The sequence below is a fragment of the Hyperoodon ampullatus genome (assembly GCF_949752795.1).
Source record: "Hyperoodon ampullatus genome assembly, chromosome: 18".
Lineage (NCBI taxonomy): Eukaryota > Metazoa > Chordata > Mammalia > Artiodactyla > Ziphiidae > Hyperoodon > Hyperoodon ampullatus.
This window is the reverse complement of record NC_136931.1, coordinates 2,057,910-2,077,684: the sequence shown is the minus strand read 5'-3', so window position 1 is coordinate 2,077,684 and position 19,775 is coordinate 2,057,910. Positions and strand designations below refer to the sequence as shown.

The 19,775-nt window shown below is 62.2% G+C and overlaps 1 protein-coding gene across 1 annotated transcript in view; it reads right to left on the bottom strand.

Moving 5' to 3' along the window:
* Positions 1-364: 364 nt before the first annotated feature.
* Positions 365-19,775, bottom strand: part of SLC7A5 (solute carrier family 7 member 5) — a gene marked incomplete at its 5' end in the record, with an annotated part of 30,486 nt that continues 11,075 nt past the window's right edge. The window contains 9 exons of the mRNA XM_079723776.1: positions 365-691; positions 1,805-1,982; positions 3,586-3,735; positions 4,321-4,417; positions 4,829-4,932; positions 5,367-5,490; positions 5,881-5,925; positions 6,376-6,481; positions 16,100-16,225. Of these exons, the coding sequence (XP_079579902.1) occupies positions 636-691; positions 1,805-1,982; positions 3,586-3,735; positions 4,321-4,417; positions 4,829-4,932; positions 5,367-5,490; positions 5,881-5,925; positions 6,376-6,481; positions 16,100-16,225 (986 nt within the window). The 3' untranslated portion in view covers positions 365-635. The remainder of the gene's footprint in view (positions 692-1,804; positions 1,983-3,585; positions 3,736-4,320; positions 4,418-4,828; positions 4,933-5,366; positions 5,491-5,880; positions 5,926-6,375; positions 6,482-16,099; positions 16,226-19,775) is intronic.

Below are 19,775 nucleotides of genomic sequence, written 5' to 3'. Positions count from 1 at the left end.
GCCCGGAACACTGCCAGGGGGTTCTCAGAACCCCTCCGTTCTCGGAGACGTGCCGGAATCTGGCGACAGGATCTGGTCCCTCTGAGGCACATTGTGCTACGGGTGGCATTAGGGGAGAAAACGTCGCCCCCCCCGCCACATTTCTTTAAAAAATAATCATCTTGGTGGCATCGACGCGACCTAAGATTAAGTTAAAACAAAAATAATAAAGGGACTTCCCTGGCGGTCCAGTGGTTAAGACTTGGTGCTCCCAATGGAAGGGGCACAGGTTCGATCCCTGCTCGGGGAACTAAGATCCTACATGCCGCACAGTGCGGCCAAAAAAAATAAAATAAAGTTTAAAAAAAGTACAAATACACAAAGGTGAGAAGAGAGAAGGCCTGATTCGGCAGGAAGCCCACGGCCTCCTCGGTCCAACGTTCCCGCCTCCACGCTCGAGAGGTATCCAGACATCCGTCTTCTGGGACTAAATTCGTACCAGGGTTCACAGTGGCCCGGCCGCCACCCCGGGGGAGGGACAGTGGGGGCCCCCAGCTGAGCTGCCTAGATGATGGGACCGGAGTCGCTTTCTAAGGGGTGGGTGGTTTAAAACAATCTCTGCGTTTTCTTTCCGGCAGCTTCTCAGATCTTGTCGCTTACGTCTCCTGGGGAACCACATGCATGAGCTTCTGGCAAAGGACCGTCGTGGAAACTGCCAGGAGAAGAGCGGAGTTACTTGGGGATCCTGTGGTCCCGGGCCTAGGGGGTCAGGGCAGCGAGGGACGTGGGCTCACCCCGCCCCGTCGTGATGCGTCCCGAGGTTTTAAGAGAAGCCAGAAAGCCAGCAATTTATGTGGAACCTCCCAATTTGCGTGTGTGCGCGCGCGCGCCTGCGCACATCGGGCCCGCAGGCCTCCTGACGGTTACGTTACTCAGGGAGGTGTGGCCAAGGATCCTGGCAACAGGCGGGTGCTGGCTCCACCCCTCATCCCGGTTCAGATCCCAGGAGCATCAAGAGACGTAACTAGATGGTGGCCCCGCTGCTGGAGGGCTGTGACACCACACGTGGGCCACTGCCTGGCAGACCTCCAGGACCGGCAGCCAGCACGCCCACCGCGGTCCTCAGAGGGGCTGGAACAGGCGGGTGTGCCGGCGCCCAGGTGAACCCATCACCCAGAGAGCCTTCACGGGCATCACTCGGGGGAGATTTCAGAATGGAGGGGCCCTGCTCTGGGCCCTTGGTGTGTTCTGACAGCCCTTTAACAGGGACTACAGTCCGGGCTGGAGGCAAAGCTCCAGCGACATGACGGACAGCGTCCTGGGCCCCGGGCAGGTGCCCATCAGAATTCTGGGACGGCTACCCTGGGGATTTTGAAGCCCATGCAGGAGCCTGTCACACTAACAGCGGTCTCGGCACAGGGTCCTGAACCAAGCTTGTAACTGAGCCCTGTGGCCACAGTGCAGATCCTGTTTTCTCCTCCTCAGCCGGCTGGGTTTAGGCTGGCGGCAGACGGGGATTTCGTTACTTGGCAAGCGCAGCCTGGTTTTCTGGAATCCCTTGTTCTGAGATTAGCTGGTGCGCAGCTGAGCGCCTTACCCTGAAATATGTAGTCTAGGTCACCACCAGACATGCCCAGCTCAGTCTGCTCGGCCAGGGCCTCACACATCCCGACCCGGACCCCGACCCCCCGCTGACCCACGGCTGTGGGCACTGTCTGCCGTGTCACTCCTGGCCAGTGCAGATAAGGTCAGGGCAGCACCGCCAGGTGGGCGGGGCAGACCCCAGGGCGGGTGGAGGAGGCCCGGTTTGGGGGGAGGTACTCACAGATGCTCTGGAGAAGCCACTTGGGCTTGTTTTTCCACCAGACCCCGAGGAAGTAGATAGGCAGGCCGCTGAGGATGATGGTGAAGCCGATGCCGCACTCCACGGGGGTTTTCCAAAAGGAGACGGCGATCAGGAACAGGCAGGCCAGGGTGAACAACACTGGGAGGGCCAGGTGAACCTGGGGAGGGGACGCGGCTGACACGGGGAGCTGGACCTCTCCTCCTATCCTACACCTGTCGTGTCCTGGCCACCCCTGGGAGCACGGCGTCCTCCCTGTGCCCCCGCCAGAGCCGGCCTCGCCCTTGGGCCCACCCAGCCCCTCCCATGGACCCCCCCAGACAGCCCTGTGCCCAGCTGATCCTTCTGGATCCAAAAGGGCCCGACCTCCCGGGCTGCCACACTCGCCGTGTAGCGTCTCTACGGTTTACTAGGGCCTGAGGTTCCCGAGTCGTGCTGGCCTCTTGAGAACCGGGACCCCACCTTGTTCTCCGTTTACCCACCTCAGCACCCGGCGCTGGGCGGTAATTACCCAAAGCCCAGCTGGTGCTGGCGGGTGAGCTGGACCAACCAGGCTTCCCAGGTTGGCAAAGGTGGGCCCCCCTGGTTCCCACATCGCAGGGCGGGACGCCCCGCCCCGCCCCTCACCACGGTCTCCCGGTGTTGGGGCAATGCCTCTGGGAAGGCCGTGGCCACCCGCTAATAGGCAAGGGGCGCCCACCTCCTCAGAGAGTCCTTGCGGATGGACTGGACCACAGGCTGCGTGGCTGCTTGGCAGACAGCCCCGCCCACACAGGGCCCGGAAGAGGAGCCACAGAGGCACCCACAGCGCAGCCAGGGCCCCAGGAACACTTGTCCCGTCTCTGCACCCACCGTGCCTCCCACCAGGCGGCCTGTCCACACCCGGAAGCCGCCCTCTGTCTACACCTTGGCAAGAGACCCTGGGGTGAGCGAGGGTCCCATCAGGTCGGCCCTCATGCCTGCTCCACCCCCAGCTCCACAAGGACAGGCCCCCACAAGCAGGGAGCAAGGTGGTCCAGGGCACTGAGGTCACCGGGTCCCCTGGCGGAACCTGTCCAAGACAGGAAAGCGGGTCCTGGCTGGCACTGCAGGACTGCTCGGTGGGTGAGGAGCCCGTGGACAGGTGCCAGCTGCTGGCCACACGCCACCAGGACTGGATGTGGGTCAGGAGCTGCCGGGCGGCAGCCGCCACGCCACGGGCTCTGCCTTCTCACTCCGACATGACTGTCGGGGGCACAGCTGACGCGCTCACCAGGCCTCCCCAGCAGGGGTTTGACCCCCTTTTTGGAGAAACAAGGTCGCCCTCGGGCAGCTGTGCCCAGTACTGAGTTCACGAGGACACAGAGAGCCGACCTCAGGCCGGGGGCGCGGTGGGCAGCCTGGTCCCGAAAAGCCTCCATTCACTCAGGGGCAAAGTCAGGGGACGTGCCCCTCCCCAGACAAGGTGGGGCCCCTCCCCTCCGCCCACGTGCAGTCTGCTCGTGGCCACCCCGGCCGCCCGGGGCCGCAAGCTTCTTATTTCTGCTCCTCTCCTTCTGCCAGAAGATAAGCTCTAGGAAGATTAGGTGCTGGGGGCAGGGGGTGTCTATCGTGTCCTCTGACGAACCCCAGCACCTAGAATCAAACAGTCATCAATAGAACTCAAGGCTTCTCACCAGGGCCCTTGGAGAAGGGTGCCCTGAGCTCCGGTGTGCAGAGGGGACGGAGGCCCACAGAGGGACGCTGGCTGCCCGGGCACACGTGGGGACCGCCCGGACCCTCACCTTGATGGGCCGCTCCAGATCTGGCTTCTGGTAGCGGAGCCAGATCATCCCGATGATGGCCAGGGCCACACAGAGCCAGTTGAAGAAGCTGAAGAAGTTGATGACGGAGAATATGTCTTTGGAGAAGGCGTACAGCAGGGTCATGATGCACTGCAAGCACGGGGATGGGCCGTGAGCTGCTGCCGCCGCCGGGACACACCTGGCGGGCGGGCTGACCGCACGCGCCCACTCCCGTCTTAAAGGAGGATGTGGTCTGTGGGACACGCAGGCCCTCATGGCAAAGGAAAGTGCTGACGGGGAAGCGGCCAAGGCGCCTGGATTTCAAGGAGAGGTCACAGGCCACGCGCTGCCCTGCGGGGGAGGTTTGGCTTCACACGCCTCCAGGTTGTTTTTGCTTCTTCTTTCTCTCTCTCTTTTTTTTTTTTAATAACCACCACGTATTAATTTTGGAACGAGAAACAAAACACTATCCAGCGCCCTTTGGAGTTCAGGGCAGCGTGTGGTGAACAGCACGACGTGGAGAAACACTTTGCGCTATAGCCCGTCTGCATCTCCACCTTGGCCTCCAGCCCGCAGTCCGGTGACACTAGGCGGAGCCGGGACGGCGTGGCCGCTCCCCGGACTCCCTCTGCAGAGCCCCCAACAATCCCCCAGGGACACGGATCCCTGAGGGACACGCCCACCCTCCACCTCGCCCTGCCAGGGACCCCCGCCCCATGGAGGGCGGACACTCACCGTGAACACGAGCGAGGGCACGGGCGTCAGCAGCTGCGGGTGGATCATGGAGAGGACGGAGGGCAGGTGGCCCTCCCTGGCCCCCACGAAGAACAGCCTGCGGACAGAGGGGACGGTGGTCGGCCTCGGCCAAGGGACCCAGGCAGGTGGGGAACGGAGGGGGCCTGTGCTGAGGACTGGGCTCCCTGCCATGGGCCACGGTGTCCCTCACGGACCCAGCTGGCAAGGGGCCCTGTCACCTCCAGCCCCCCGCAGGGCTCACATGAACCCGTGAGAGAGCCTGGACGGACACAGCAGTTGTGTCACCTCTGGGCAGGAACGTGGGTTATTTCTGTGTCACTTGAATGTTTTGACAGCTATGTTATTACTCAAAGTAACAAAAAATAGAGCCCTCCGAGCGCACGTGAGAAAGCCACATGTAGTGGCTCGCCACGCGCTGCTCCGCCCGCTCCACCGCTCCGCCGCCAGAGCCTGAGTGACCGAGGGCGGCGGCCCTGGCCGGGCTCACCTGGAAGACGTGAAGAGGGACCCGTTGACGGAGCCAAAGCAGGACAGACCCACGAAGACGGGGATGATCCAGGACATGACGCCCAGGTGGTAGTTCCCGAAGTCCTAGACGGACGCCGAGCGTGAGCCCTGCCCCGTGACGCCCCCACTGCCCCGCCTGGCCGCCCGCATGCTCCTCACCGCCCCCCACCCCCGGGCTGGCCCCCACACAGTCCCCTCCCGAGGGCTCAGTATTTATTCGGAAGGTGGGGCTGGAGGTCCGCAATGGACTCAGCCCCTGGGCTCTAAGAGCGACCACCACTGGGACCACCACAGACGTGCCAACTTAGAACTGTTCAGGGTGGTCTGGGCACCAGCGCTGCTAAAGCCCCCTGTGGTCCCCACATACAGCCAGCGCCCCGCACCCGCTGGCAGGCTTGGTAAAGCACCAGCTCAGCCCCTCTGAGGAGGAGCGCAGTTTGCAGACGAGGGGCCCGGCCTGCTGCTCATCGTGGGCTCAGAGGGCCGCGGCCGGCTCTTAGCGGCAGGTGGCATCTTACCACGGCCACAGCCTCCGACGTGAGCATCTGCTCAGGGGACAGCGTGGTGAAGTAGGCCAGGTTCGTCAGCACGTACACCAGGGTGACGATGGGGAGGGAGATGATGATGGCCAGGGGCAGGTTTCTGCAAGGACCGGGCGGGCACATCACCAAAATGAAGCCCAGGATGGGACCGGGCCTGTCCCTCGCTGCAGGTGAAGCGGCACGTGACCAGCAAGTGGCTGGAAGGTGGCGCTTGGGGCAGGGCAGCTGTGCAAACGTGGGCCAGCGACTCAACCCTGCCGGCCTCCACGCCCCCATCTGTGAAAGGGGCTTCCTGCCCATTCTGAGGACGAACCTTCTTCCAGATCACACGGCCCCCATGATCCTAACCCCAGGGGCCCTCCCGCAAGGCCGTGCACTGCTTTTGTCGGGGGCTGGGCTGAGCCCAAGGATGGGCTCTTGGACAGAACCAGGCTTCTTCCTTCTCTCATGTGAAAATGATAAAAACACGTGTCTCTGTTCACATACATACCTGTACGGATTAATCATCTCCTCTGTGACGAAATTCAAGTAATTCCTAGAATTTAGAGAGCAGACGTTTATTATACGTTCCTCCCGCAGGCATCGGGAAGAAAGAATGCAGGTTCCATGGGGAGTCCGTCCTGGCTGCCCTGGGCCGGTGGAGAGGGGACGCCCACACCCCCAGGTCCCTCCTGGTGAGCAGCTGGGGGCATGGGGGCGCCTCCTGAGATGGCGATGGTCCTGCCCCTCCCCAGCGCCGTCCCCCCTGGGAAGCAGCACCGTCCCTGAGGTGTCAGCAGAGGTTTATCTCGGGGCCCCGTTCTCGGGGGCAGGACACGAGCCGAGAACACCACTGCTATGAAGGCCCCTCTGTGCTTCCTCGGGAAGCATGGGGTTTCCTGCCCCTGCCCCGTAGAATCGCCCGTGGATGGCCGAGAGGTGTGGATTTCTGGACACTTTGGGGTCCGGCACGTGTGCCCCAGGGCCCAGATGTTCTAGAACCTACCATCCCCCGTAGGCAAAGAGGCCACTATACAGCGCCAGCACGATGTTCCCCACGTCCACTTTGGTGCCTTCAAACGAGGACTTGGGGTCCAGATTGGACGTGTTACCTGGCAGGGGCCAAACAGACAGATAGGGATTCTGGGTTAGAGATCGCGGCACAGAGGCCAAGCCGCAAGTTCCTTGATCAAAATACAGTAATAGACAAAAATGCAACAGATTAAATGCACCTGTGAGCCCCCAGGCTCCCAGGGGACGGGGCAGGCAGGCAGGGTGAGCGGGGTTCTACTAGGTCTGTGGCCCCTGGCCACGCCCATTCAAGAGGGGGAGGGCAGCTCTGCAGACCCCCGGCCGGGCAGACACCCAGCGCCCATCTGTGCCTGAGGGACAGGATGCCTGGGACGGGCGGGCACCGGGGTGGGTCTGCCTTGCCTGGGCTGCAGGGTGCTGGGCGCCTCAGAGGACGCTCCCTGCAGACCCCAAGATGCGGCCAAGTCAGGGCACCTGGGCTGCGTCTCCACTCCCCCCCTTAGTGCTGGGAGCCCAGAGCTGCTAAGTGTAAGCCAGGCTTCTCGTCTGGGCACACGAGCTCCCGAAGACAACCTGGACCCGCCCCGGGACGCGGCTGCACCCGAGGGGCACAGCTGGTGAGGGACGGTGGGCTCAGCTCTGTTCCCTAACCCAGATGGACGTACTGGGCTCTTGGACACAAGGGGGTCGGCTTCTCTGCTGACCATTTCCACCCTGAATGGCCCCAGGGGTCCTGGGCTTGTGGCTGTATCACTCCAACCTCTGCCCCTGCCTTCACTGGCACCTCTGCTGTGGCTCCTCTTGTGTCCCAAAAGGACACCTGTCATTGGACTTAGGGCCCAGGATGATCTCAGCTCCATCCTTTCCTTAATTACACCTATAGAGAGGCCCTTTTCCTGAATAAGGCCACATCCACCGATTCCGTTGGACATGTTTTGGGGGCCACCACTCAACCCAGTATGGTAGACGTGAAACGTGGGGGCCTTAGAAGGGTCCCTGGCTACTAGGACAGTGTCTGGCCCTTTCTGAGGCTGTTACACCATCTGTGAAATGGCCCCATAACACCCAGGCCCAGAAAGATTCGCTCCATAAGGAGGGACCAGCCTGACAGCCAGGTGCCGACAGACACGGGCCGGGGCTCGGCCAGACTCCACAGGGTTTTAGTTCCTGGCTCCCCGGCTCTGAGTGCGGCCGTGACACAGGCCCCATGGCTCTGGATATGAGGGTCTATGCCCCGTCCTGCTGAGAAGCACGTGGTCCAGGACCCGAGGGACCAGGCTGAGATGTGACCCTGGGGCTGCTACATGGGTCACTGCCGCCCGTGGCTGGAGGATCTGCAGGGCCCTCGGGGGATGGGGGGATGGGGGGATGGAGGACGCCATGCCTTCCACAAGGGTGATGGCCTTGGTCACCCCAGGAACACAACAGGGTGATGGCATGAGGAGGTGGAAAAGCGGACCCGTGGCAGGGAGGCTCCCGTAAAACCCCATCACTCTACCCAGTCAATGCCTGCACTTCAAGGCAGCACTGATTTCCTCTGGCAAACACCGTGGGGGGAGGCGAGGGACCCCAAGTTCCTTTCTGGGTCCAGATGCTCTGGATGCCTGGACTCTGCCCTGCAGGCGTGCTCAGGCCTGAGCTGGGAGAAGGACTTAGGACACAGGAGGTCCCTTCCACTCCCCAGATGAGGCCACGGTCTCGTGATGAGAAAAGGCTCCAGGGAGGCTGGCACCTCACCAAGCCCGCCACCCACACGTGGATCTGTGTTGGAGGCCCGGGTCCTGAGACCGCCTGGTCACAGGGTGGTCAGCAGGCTGGTGGGCGGGGGCAGTGCAGAGAACCGGCTCAGGACAGGGCACCTCAGCACAGCACCCAGAGCCTGGCTGCTCCCCACGGAATGTTCTGGAATGTGCCTTCCTTTACATCTGTGAGGAGGGGGAGGGGCATCTGCCCCACAAGTCAGGGAAGCTGAGGCTCAGGCCACCTGCCCACGGACCTGGGTCTGGCATCCTGAGCAGCCAGCCACTCCCAGACGCTGCAGCTGCTCCTGCTACCCCAGGTCTCCAGAAGACCCCGCAGCCCTACAGGGTGTTGCTGCTGCCAGTCAGGGTCTTGCAACTACTTCTGGAACATTAAAGGCCTTTCACAGCAAGGGCTCCTTACAAGTAAGGCACTTGTGATTTTCTCTCAGTCTCTACCATTTCCCCATCAGGACATACTTTGATCTCCTGCTTGTGCTTCAAGGGGAACTGTTTTTCGCATACGCTGGAAGATAGATCTTGGTGCAGCCATTAAAACTGGCTCCCAGGACTTCCCTGGTAGCGCAGTAGCTAAGAATCCGCCTGCCAATGCAGGGGACACGGGTTTGAGCCCTGGCTCAGGAAGATCCCACATGCCGCGGAGCAACTAAGCCCGTGCACCACAACTACTGAGCCTGAGCTCTAGAGCCCAGGAGCCACAACTACTGAAGCCTGCATGGGCCTAGAGCCCATGCTCTGCAACAAGAGAAGCCACCACAATGAGAAGCCTGTGCACCTCAACAAAGAGTAGCCCCCGCTCGCCGCACCTAAAAGAAAGCCCGCGTGCAGCAACTAAGACTCAATGCAGCCAAAGATAAATAAATAAATGAATAAATAAATCTATAAAAAAACCTGACTCCCACCTCAAGCACGATCCTGAATTAGTGACACTGTACACACGTGTGTGCACGTGCATGCACCATGGATACACGCACATGCACGCACCATGGATACACGCACATGCACGTGTGGGCTGGAGACGCGGCTATGCAGAAGGACAACCTGTGCTCTTGCTGAGAATAAAATTCAAGGCTTGAAATACAGGCTGGGGTTACAGAACCACCGTTTTCAGCCCTGAGGCCTGGGAAGCCTCTATGCTTTCATCAAGGGGCTCTGTGCTAACAGCTCCGAGTCCTGACGTAAATGCGTCATCGCCCTGAGACAGTGAATGGAATTCCTGCTGCAGAACGGTTATTTCCTGGATTTACAGAGTGACTTTGCAGCCTCTGAAACCCCAAGAAAATACTAGCTGCTCTGGCCCAAACGCAGACTGAAGACTCTCACGGGCTACACTGGGGGCCTCGGTAGACAGGTGTGGCCGGGCTGTCCTGCTGGGGGCTCTCTTGGTTATCCGGGGCCTCTTTCCCTGTCTACAAAGCGCCCGAATCCCCTGGAGGAAAGTGGGCATCCAGGTGCAGAGGCCAGCACACCCCCTGCTTCTCTCCTGGCACGGTGTGGGGGGGTTGAGGGGAGCTCCGCCAGGAAGTTGGCTGCTTTGGGCTCCGATCTGCCACTGCAAGTCCCTCTGTGCTGCCCCCTCCGTCACCTCCCTCCTGCCGAAAGCCAGCGCCCGGATTGGGTGCACACGTGGGCCCCCTCAGCAGAACTCGGGTCTGTCCAGCCTCCGTCTGAGCTGGAGGGCCACCTGGATCAGACACGCAGCCTGGCTGGGCACCTGACCAAACGCTGGCCGAGCTCTGCCCTCCTCTCCACAGGCGCCTCGGAATGGGCACCGGACCTGCTGGCTCTGTGCGGCACTTAGCCCCGGGACCCCCAGGACAGGCACGGCTTGGGGGAGCCCGCCCGGGGACAGGGGCTCCGCCTGCCCGCGCCGTCCGGGCATCCTGTTGGGGCTGGAGCCCTCACGGCAGGTGGGCTTGCAGAGGTCTGGAGAGCTGGGGGGGTCGTGCGCAGCACCTGCCTGGCAGCCTCCAGAGCAGCAAAAGAAGCAAGGGAGGCAGCCACACCCCCATGGAATGATGTGTGTCCGCAGCTGCTCGGTGCCTGGCGGCCATCGCAGGGGACACACAAGAAAACCTCCCTGGGAGGGTAGATCAGGGCAGATCCCAGACCCCGCATGGTGGTCTCAGCCACCCACCGGCCCCAGCAACCAGGGGACATGCGGTGATGGGAGACACTTGGGATTGTCACGGCTGGGGGCGTCATCCAGTGGGTGGAGTCTGGGTGATGTGAATACCCAGCAACACAAGAGACGGCCAACACAGCAGACGGTGCCGGGCGGGATCCCGCTATAGACGGTGCTGGCAGGTGCCTGGCTCATGTGCTCGGCCGTCCCCGCCACGGACCCCAAACCGGGATGCCATCCTTGTTAAAAACACAGAGCTCCAGGCGCCGGCCAGACACGGGATGGATGACCTCGTTAACACCCCACCCCCGCCCATGACCGCCGAGCTCCCCACCCTGGCTCTGTCCTCATGGGGCCCCCAGGACCACAGAAGGCAGGCAGGCAGGCAGGCAAGTCATCACGATGGACAGATGGGGGAGCGCAGGCCCTCCCGCAGGGGCCGGGGGTGTGGGAACCCCAGGACCCAGTTTAACGGGGTCCCCTGGGCCACCCCGTCTCTGGGGCTTCTCGGCAGGCCTCAAAGCCGCCTCTAACTTGCTGCTCACCCAGAAGGCGGTGCCACCTGGGAGGGGTCCCGCCCCTGGGCTCACCGGCCGCTTCATAGGGTCTGCCCACCTCAGAGAGCCACAGGAAGGTGAAAGCCAGTGCAGAGCCACATCCTGGGCTCTCTGGCAGCCTCGGGAACCAGGGTGACTGGGGTGGGAGTGTTCACAAGGCCCCAGGAAGCCGATTTCAGGGAAAGCAGCCCAGACCCCTGCGTCACGCAGACAGAGCCATGGCAACCCTCGACCCGGGGGCACAGGGCACCCCACTCTCAGGAGCTGTGTGCGTGGGGACGGGACCAGGAGCCCCGGGGGACGTGCCAGCCCCTCTGACTCAGAGGACAAGGGCTCCTCATGGTGTCTGCGTCCCCCCAAGATCCTGCCGGGCTTACGTCACGCTCACCAGGGCTCGGCCTGGGCCCAGGCCCGGGAACCCGCAGTCTGTCAATGGCCAGTCTGGAGATGGCAGCTGGGGGCAAGCTGGAAAAATCCCAGAGCCTCAGGGTGCCCAGGCCGCGCCCTGCCCAGTGCTTTCCCTCCTGCCACTGCCCACGGGCACTCCTCCCAGGACGGTGATGCTGACTGTGAGAAAGTCATTCCCCAAACCAGGGTGGGCAGGTGTCCACTGTGCAGGAACCTTCCACCTGGTCCCTCCTGAACCCTCTGGGGTTCCACATAACGGTCGTGTATGTGGTGGAGCGCACTGAACAGGGTACCCCCAAAGTTCATGTCCCCCTGGAACCTCAGAAGGTGACCTGCTCTGGAAAAGGATCTTTGCAGATGTAATCAACACAAGGATCTCAAGGTTGAGACCGCGGACTAGGGTGGGCCCTAACTCCCCGAGAGCGTCCTTGTAAGAAACACGGGGGCCACGTGAGGACAGGAACCACGAGCCATGAGCCCGGGAACCACTGGAGCTGGAAGAGGCGAGGAGACTCCTCCCTCCAGGTTTCAGAGGGAGCTCGGCCCTGACTTTGGACTGACTGCCAGCCCCAAGACTGTGAGAGGGTAATTGCTGTTGTTTTAAGCCCCTGGTCTGTGTCCTGTGCCGCGGCTGCCCCAGGACACTCCCTGTTTCCACTGTGCCTTCACAGGCATGGTCAGGACATGCAACAGCCGTGGCCTTGCATCCCGCCTCACCATCACGGGCCAAGCGAGCAGGTGCTCGGCCGTGGGACTGAGCCCCATCTGAGAGTCAGCTCTGTAGGACCCCTGCCCTTAGCGGGTCTCCTGCTCCACCCAGAGACCAGGCACCCTTGGGAAGCTGCATCCCACAGCTGGCTTGCCACGGGCCCCTCTCTCCTGTCTCCACACCCCGGGCTGAGCGCACGGTGTCTGGTGCCTATTCTCCTTCACTCTGCCTCGGGCGTGGTGGTGATGGTGCCCATTCACCGTGGCCAGCATCTGTCTCCAGTGTCGTCCGTCTCTTAAACTCCTGGAGGAGCTGCCCCGGGACCTCAAGATCAGCTTCAAGCCTCAAAGGACCCTCTCTGCACTGTGTAGGCTGCAGAGACCCCTAGGCACTAAGTGTGCCCAGCACAGGGCCGTGTGGCTGCCGCCCTGTCCTGCTGCGGCCCCGTCCAAGCAGCTGACCACCCAGGGCACGGGTGAGCAGGGTCGGCAGGGGGAGAGAGCCAACTTCCAGGCCTTTGATTTCATCCCCGAGGGTGGCATGAGCAAAGCATGTGACTTCCCATCTGTGATGACTCTGGACTCGGAATCTGCACAGAGACACGCAGGCCGACGGAAAAGTCTCAATTAAAAAGAAGCAAAGAGAACCCAGAGGAAAAAGCCACCCGTGTCACAGTCCTCCCGCGGTGGCCGAGGGGTGCCCACGTCTGCCGTGCGACCTGCTGCTCTGGGCATTCGGTGAGGCGCAGACCGGCCCGCCCTCCCCCTTGGCCCCACCCGTCTCCTGGGGCACAGGTGACCATGGGGAGAACTGAACCCCAGCCACGTGGCCCGTTACAGCATCCTGCAGTCCCAGCATGACCCTGAGCCCCTCTGAGACGGCCTCCATCACAGGTCCCCTAAGTCCTGCACTAGGGGAGGCCGAGCCCGGGAGCCCCCAAAATGTCTCCCCTCCCTGTGAGGACAGCAGCCGGGTTCACAGGCCGCCCGAACTGCCTGCCAACACCCTGAAGACAGTTTCAGGCGGCCACCAAGGCCTGGGGCCGCTGTGGCTACTGTGGCCACTTCACACACGAGGACACCAAGGCTCCAGCAGGCAAAGGGCCCTGCTGAGTCCCAGACCCTCCCAGGACGAGGGTCTCCTCCCTGCCCCCCAGTGCTCTGGCCACCAGGCTGGGCTGCCCAGGCCCTTCCCCACCAGCTCCGGACACCACCCTGGGACAGGACGCAGGGTGGGCCGTCCACCGAGGGAGCTCTCATCCCCACACACAGTGCCCATCGTCACAGGCCTTGTGGGGTCATGACTGGACCCCGACCCTCCTACAAGCCGGGCAGGGTCGGGCCGCCACTGCTCTGTGCCCTGGGGGCCCACTAACCTAAGAACTAAACACACACTGTCAAGTGACTCCCAGCCGAGTTCCAGCCCTGGGGGCACGCTGGCCTTCACAGCTCCACCGGGGCCTCCCTGCTGCCAGGGCCCCCTTTGGCCCAGGTGGACCCCTGCCACCCCTGCCCTAGGTCACCCCATGGCAGTGCCCGGACACAGGTGACCAGCACAGGGGCCGGGAGCCTCCACGCCCAGGTCTCCTGGACACGGGGGCCTACGTCTCAGCGCCAGGTGATCTCACAGGGCCATGGAGGCCAGGGCCCTGGGCCGGGCCTGTCGGTTCCCCCTCCCGTGAGCTCCCCCAGGGGGCACCCTTTACCTGCAGGGTGACGCCACCTGCTCCAACTGCTCCAGGAGACGCCGGGGGCCCGCCCACCGGAGGACACAGCCGAGTAAAACCACAACGGTCCCACTGTGTGTCCTCCAGGAGAGCCCGCCGGGGCTCAAGGGACGAGCCTTCCCCACTCCCACCCTCCGGTCTTGGAATGGCCTGACCTTGGGCCGTGGGCCTGCTGGGTGTTGTAGGTAAAGGGCCGACAGACAGAAGTAAAAGGACAAAAGCAGGCACGAAGTGCCCTCTGCCCACTGTCGTCACTCAGCCCTGGTCCTCGGGGCACCCCCTCCACACCATGCGCTAGGCCTGCTTCTCTCTGTGGCCGCCCCTGGCCAAGTCTCCCCCACCCCACACTTCGTGGCCACTGGGATCTGAAATGCCGGCCTGATTTCAGTGCCCCCCTCCTGAGAAGGCTGGGGGAAAATCCAGAGGCCTCGCGTGGTGCCAGGCCCCGCATGCATGACTCCCCCGGCCTCCGGGCCACCTGAGCCCCTCCCGGGCCCTGCAGAGCCAGCCCCAGTCACACCAACTCTGAGCCTTCATCCAGCCGTCCCTCTGGCCCTCAGAGGGGCCTTCCTGATCGGGGCCGAGCCCTGCCTGCCTGTCTGCGAGTCTCCTGTGCACATGTCTGATGTCCGCACACCAGACACAGCGCAAACCCTGGACGGCAGGGCCGAGTCCTCAACTGGGTCTCAGCAGAGCCGCACCTGGGGCCTCAGAAAGTTCTGGTGAAGGAGGACAGGAAGGAGGGCAGGACTGCCCACGAGTCTCACTGGTGATAAGGACGAGGCCTGGAACAGAGGCCTGGAACCTGGACCTGCCGGGCCCCATGCCCCAGCCCCTTCTGCAGCCCCCAGGCCCCTCTGGGCACCAGGCAGGCCAGGCGGGGCCAGGCACTGGTTAAGGACAGAGATGGCGCGTGGGCCGGTCTGTGAGATGCGGGTCATGTCCTCCAGGTGCACCGTGGCTCGTGGCCGAGCTGGGCACCATCACGCTGAGCCCCTCCCTGAGGGGTCCCGGCCCTTCCGCCAACATTCAGCATGGGATCCTTGGGGCAGCCGCCCAAGGGGGAAGTCAGGCGACTCTCGTGGGGAAAGGGCTGTTTTCACAAAGCGTCCTCTACAAGGGAGGGCATCCATCTGGGAGGGAAACCAGCGGACAGGAATTTTGCAGACACTGCACTGCCTCCCAGGTTCAGAAAGGAATGGCTTCGGGGGGAGGACGTTTTCGATGGCAGTAGAATTATAAACACGTTATGTATTCAGACTGAACAAAGGCTCTTTGCTATCCCCGCTGAAATTTGTTTTTACAAAACTCCGGCCCCCCTACATTCTTCATCAGCCTGTATCTAATCACACCAGCCAAGCAAAACCTTCACCAGCAAGCCCTCTTCAAATGACACTGACGTGCTTCCCAGCTAGGCCGTCTGGGGGGCGCAGGATGGGTTTTCCCTCCTACCCACTGGTTTCCGCCCACGAGCTCTCAACGGCAGGGGGTCCCCCTCAGCTCCATTGGTGCTCCCATCTGCAGCACTCCTGGTACCCGGATCCCAGCCTGGCCAGGGTCCTCCAGACAAAGTCTTGTCTTTAGGAAGATGCTGGAACCTGAGATCCCAGGAAGCCAGGGGACACAGAGGCTGGTCTCCCCGCTCCCCGACACACGGGGCTACGGGGGTGGGGGTGGTGTTGCTCTGTGTCCTCACGGTGACCTCAGCCCCTTTGAGACCACAGATCTGTGGCAGCCACGCAGAAGGCTACCGTGGGCCTGCCATCCAGCCGTCCTGGAGAAGCCGGTACCTCCGTTCACCAAGAGACACCGAGAACGTTCCCAATAGCATCCCTCTCAGTAGCCAGAAACGGGGAGACTCCACCTGCCCACAGGATAAACTCTGCGGCACATTCACGAGAATGCGGCCCAGCAGGAAGACACACTTGCCACCAAACGCCACTGCGTCGGCGCCCATCATGGGAGGGGTCGGCATGGCGGGCAGCCATCCACAGGGCACAGGGACCCTGCTGGGGGCTGGGGGCACATTCCCGTGTGGAAGATCCAGTGGCACTGGCAACGGCACCTCTCGGCCGTGCTCCTAATGCAGAAGGTGCGTCGTCAAGCTCTCCCCCACGAACCACCGCCCACCCCGGTCACCACCAGGCCCGCCCTGTGTGGGCAGGACAGCGGCCTCTGCGTGGTGGACCTGTTTCGCCTGCTGCTCTGGGACGGACGACCCGCGGGTGACGTTCAGCCCACCTAACTCAGTGTCAGTACTTCTCCCAGGACCGCGTGACGCGCCGACTCCAGTGACACCCGTTAGCTAAGGCGGCGGATCTGGGGCCGGGCACTCAGAGATGGGGACCCCTCCCCGCCCCAGGCTCAGCAGGGCCTTCTGGGACAGCTGGGAGACCCCAGGGGCTGCACTCACCCTTCCCGAGCTGGATGAAGCCGAGGAGAATGATCAAGGCCAGCGCCAGGAGCTTGGCCGCGGCGAAGGCGTCCTGGACGCGGGTGGCGGCCTTCACGCTGTAACAGTTGACGGCCGTGAGCAGTACTGTGGAGACAGGGGCAGCGAGTGAGTCCTGCGGAAACGCGGGCAGAGGGGCTGGCGGGGAGAACCCCAGTCCTGAGGTCACAGGCTGAGAGAGAGCTGTGAGCCCAGGTGCCCCGCAGGCTGCCAAAAAGGCCTTTCTGTCCTAATGAATGAATTTGAACACCTCACCGCCACCTGAGTCCGTCCTGCAGGAGCCCTCGAGGACAGCGCTGTGTTCAGAGCAGGCTGAACGCACAAACTGCCATCTCGGCGGGGGGAGGGGGGTGGCGCTCAGTCACCTTTCTGCTCCCACCTGACACTTTAGCACAAGTGTCAGGCTCTCCCACAGGCACCCAAACTTCTCAAGGTGGGAACCCTCTCTTTAGAGGGTCCTCGTAGGATCCCACAGGGACACAGGGGGCGCAGCATCAGCCTGACAAGCCCGGGGGGGTGGTCCACGGGGGCTGAAGGAGATGCACAGCCCAGGGTCCCAGTGGTGAGAAGAGCAAACGAGCACCAACTCTGCGGCTGGTGTCACAGCAGATACTCAAGACCCAAACTCCATGCCAGTCACCACCACAGGGAGGGAGAGGAGACAAGGGGTGGGGGGGGCAGCTAAGCCAGGTTCCCCAAATGCGCCGACACACGCAGGCCCCGCCTCGGACCCCAGGGAGACCCCTCCAAGTCCTGAGCAGAGGTGGAGGCAGCACTTAGCGTTCAGGGACCTCACGAGCAGCCACTCTGCAAACTCATCACAAAACAAAATTAGATTAAAACAAAGGCAGCAAACCAACACTCAACACCCGTGCCTTCCTACTGCAAGTCCTACCTCTCAGCCGAGTCCCACGTGGAAACACGCACGCCGTGAGGCCAGCGCTCCAGTGCCCACACCACTGCTGACGCCAGCTACCCAGGAAGATGGCCGGGGCGCAAATGGGGCCTTTTATTCTCGGTAGGCTGGCGGTCAAACATTAACCAGCACAGCCTGGACCCAAGGGAAGGGTGTCTGTCCACCACGCCCCGCACACACCAGCTTTTCCCAAGGGCTGCAGTGGGTGAGGAAGTCTGGACCCGGCTTCTGCTCCAGACAGAACCAACCCCGGGCTGGCAGATGCCACGTGGCTTCTTCCCCCAGCTAAATCAATTACATGTACTTTTACAATGTGAGGGAAAGGCCACAAAGAAATAAATCCACGCTAATTAACTAGATGAGACCTGACAGTTCAGGTGTAAGAAAAACAGGAAATGGCCCCTGAGCTCTGGTTAGGACTGGGGGCCCATACTGCACCCCGCCCACGCTTATGTCTTCCGGAAATTAACTGATACCCAAATACCACCCTCCCCTGTCACTTTCTCTTTGCTGCTCTAGGCCTGGCTGATGCAGCTGCTGACCAAGACTGTTTGCTATGCCCTCAGAAAGTTCAGGTTGAAAACTGTTTCAAAACCAGTTGCTTTTGGTTGCTACTCCTAAACTGAAACCCTCAGATGTTCCCAGACCAGATATGAAGGCAAAGAGCTGGCACAAATGGCCCTGGAGGGGCCCTCACTCGTGGGGACCCTGGCCGAGTCTGCACCTGCCAGAGGCTCGTGGTAAAATGAGCTGCCTCAGGGTGGTGGGGCTTACACGAGGCTGTGAGAACGTGGGGACAAAGTATCCATGTCACAGCACTGAAGCCACCTCCAGCAGCAGGAGCTGAGCCCGGGCTCAGATGAGGGGGCCGACGTGTGCAAGGGACAAACAGCACCAGTGACCTTCACCGTGTGGCTCTGGGGTGGACACGCTCTCAGTCCAGGCCCTCGGGACCAATGCAGAGACAGCTGTCCCGTATTAAGTACATGAGCACTGCCATTCCCAGCACAGAAGGGGAAACAGGCTCAGAGAGGACCCCTGTACACGGTGCTAGGGGCAGACCCAGATCTCTGAGGCCCGTCTGATCTCCCACTGCCAGGTCGGGGGTGGGGGCGGGGGAGGAGGTTGAACAGCAGAATTCCCTTCTCCTGGGCATCCAGGCTGGTGCGACCTGCCACGTGGCTGGGACCCAGGGTGAAGGGGCCTTGGAGGGCAGCCCAGGTTCTTTCCCACCACCGGCCCCAGGGAGCCTGTGCACAGTAAGGCGGGAGGGGGCTTTTCCGGGACAGTCGCACATTATGGGGAATGTGACGGCCCTGAGGCCTTCCCTTCCGATGTGCCAAGAGCCTGACAGATTGCATCACACTCCTCCATTCATACTGGGCAGGAAGTGGGGAGAGCCGTGGCCAAGCCACACACGGGGAGGTGGCGCTTCCCACCGCCAGCCCTGCCCAGCTGCCCTCACTGTCACCGCTGCACGACTCACCTGGTTTGACTGACCCCATTTGGGGTGTGCACCCCAAGGGGAGCAGGGGCACCTCTCCCCACCTCACAGATAAGGACCTGGAGGATCCAGGAAGGGGGTGTGTCTGGCCCAGAGCCCCAGCCCCAGGGCCGTCCCACTGCGGTGGTCACTGGGGGCGGGACGGACCGAGGCCCAGGGCCCCTCCTCTACCGACCCAAGGCCCTCCCCTTCAGGAACACAGGGTGCCACCCTGCCTGTACAGAGCGGAGCCTACCCGGCAGGTGTCCGAGCCCCTGTGGACAGAGGGTATTGTTCCATGAGCTCAGCTCCGTGTCACAGAGTGGACAGGCAATGCCGGGCTGGCTGTCTGCAGTAGGGAGGGGAACGGGCTGGATCCCAGAACAAAGCGGACTTTGTAATATTCATTTCTTTTATAGAAATAAGAACTGAAACATATGATGAAACTTTAACGTCTACTGACTTCAGCTGATGAGTAAACAAATGCTTTATTATCCTCCCTAGTGACCTTTCTAAGAAACTCTGAAATGAAATAGAATCTAAAGTAAATAAGGGGATTCACTAGGACCTGTGTCTCTTAGCCTTAAGGAAAGCAGTGCTGGGAGGCTGTCTGGGAGGCTGGATTTGCCTCTCGGCCACACTGGTTTTAGGCCCCATCACCTGGACAAGGTGCCTGACTCTTCAGATGGAGGGGGGTGACAGGGATACAAGAGGTTCCGGGTATCACACAGGGTCTGCTGCTGCCGCTACCACTACTCCCGGCAGTACCCCCCAATCTGCGCTGCGTGGCAGGGGGAGGACGGTCTACCCCAGGGCACCCGCAGGCGGGCTGCTGGGTGAGGCCAGCACACTGGCGAGGGGGCACCCCGGCTGGCAGCCAGCCCCCTTGGGGTTCCCCGTGCCAGCACCCCCAGATAAGCACCCCGCAACAGCTGGGGCCGGGGAGATAGAGCCCAGCGGCCTCCGGAGAGGAGTGGCAGTGGGCTGCGTGCAGAAGGCGGGGGCCGGCGGGGCCTGGCAACTGTTGCCACAGGCCAAGTGGGAAGCCCACCCTTCAGGGCTGTGCCTGTCCTGCCCTCGTCCTGCTGTGACATGGCCACCTATCTGGCCTGCAGTGGCGCCCCAGCTCAACCTCGCAAATGAGCTGGGGGCCCTGGGGCTGTGCTGGAGGGCACGCCACCCTCTGCAAAGTCACCGTTCCTCTGCCAACGGACCCATGAACTCGCACTCACATCCTG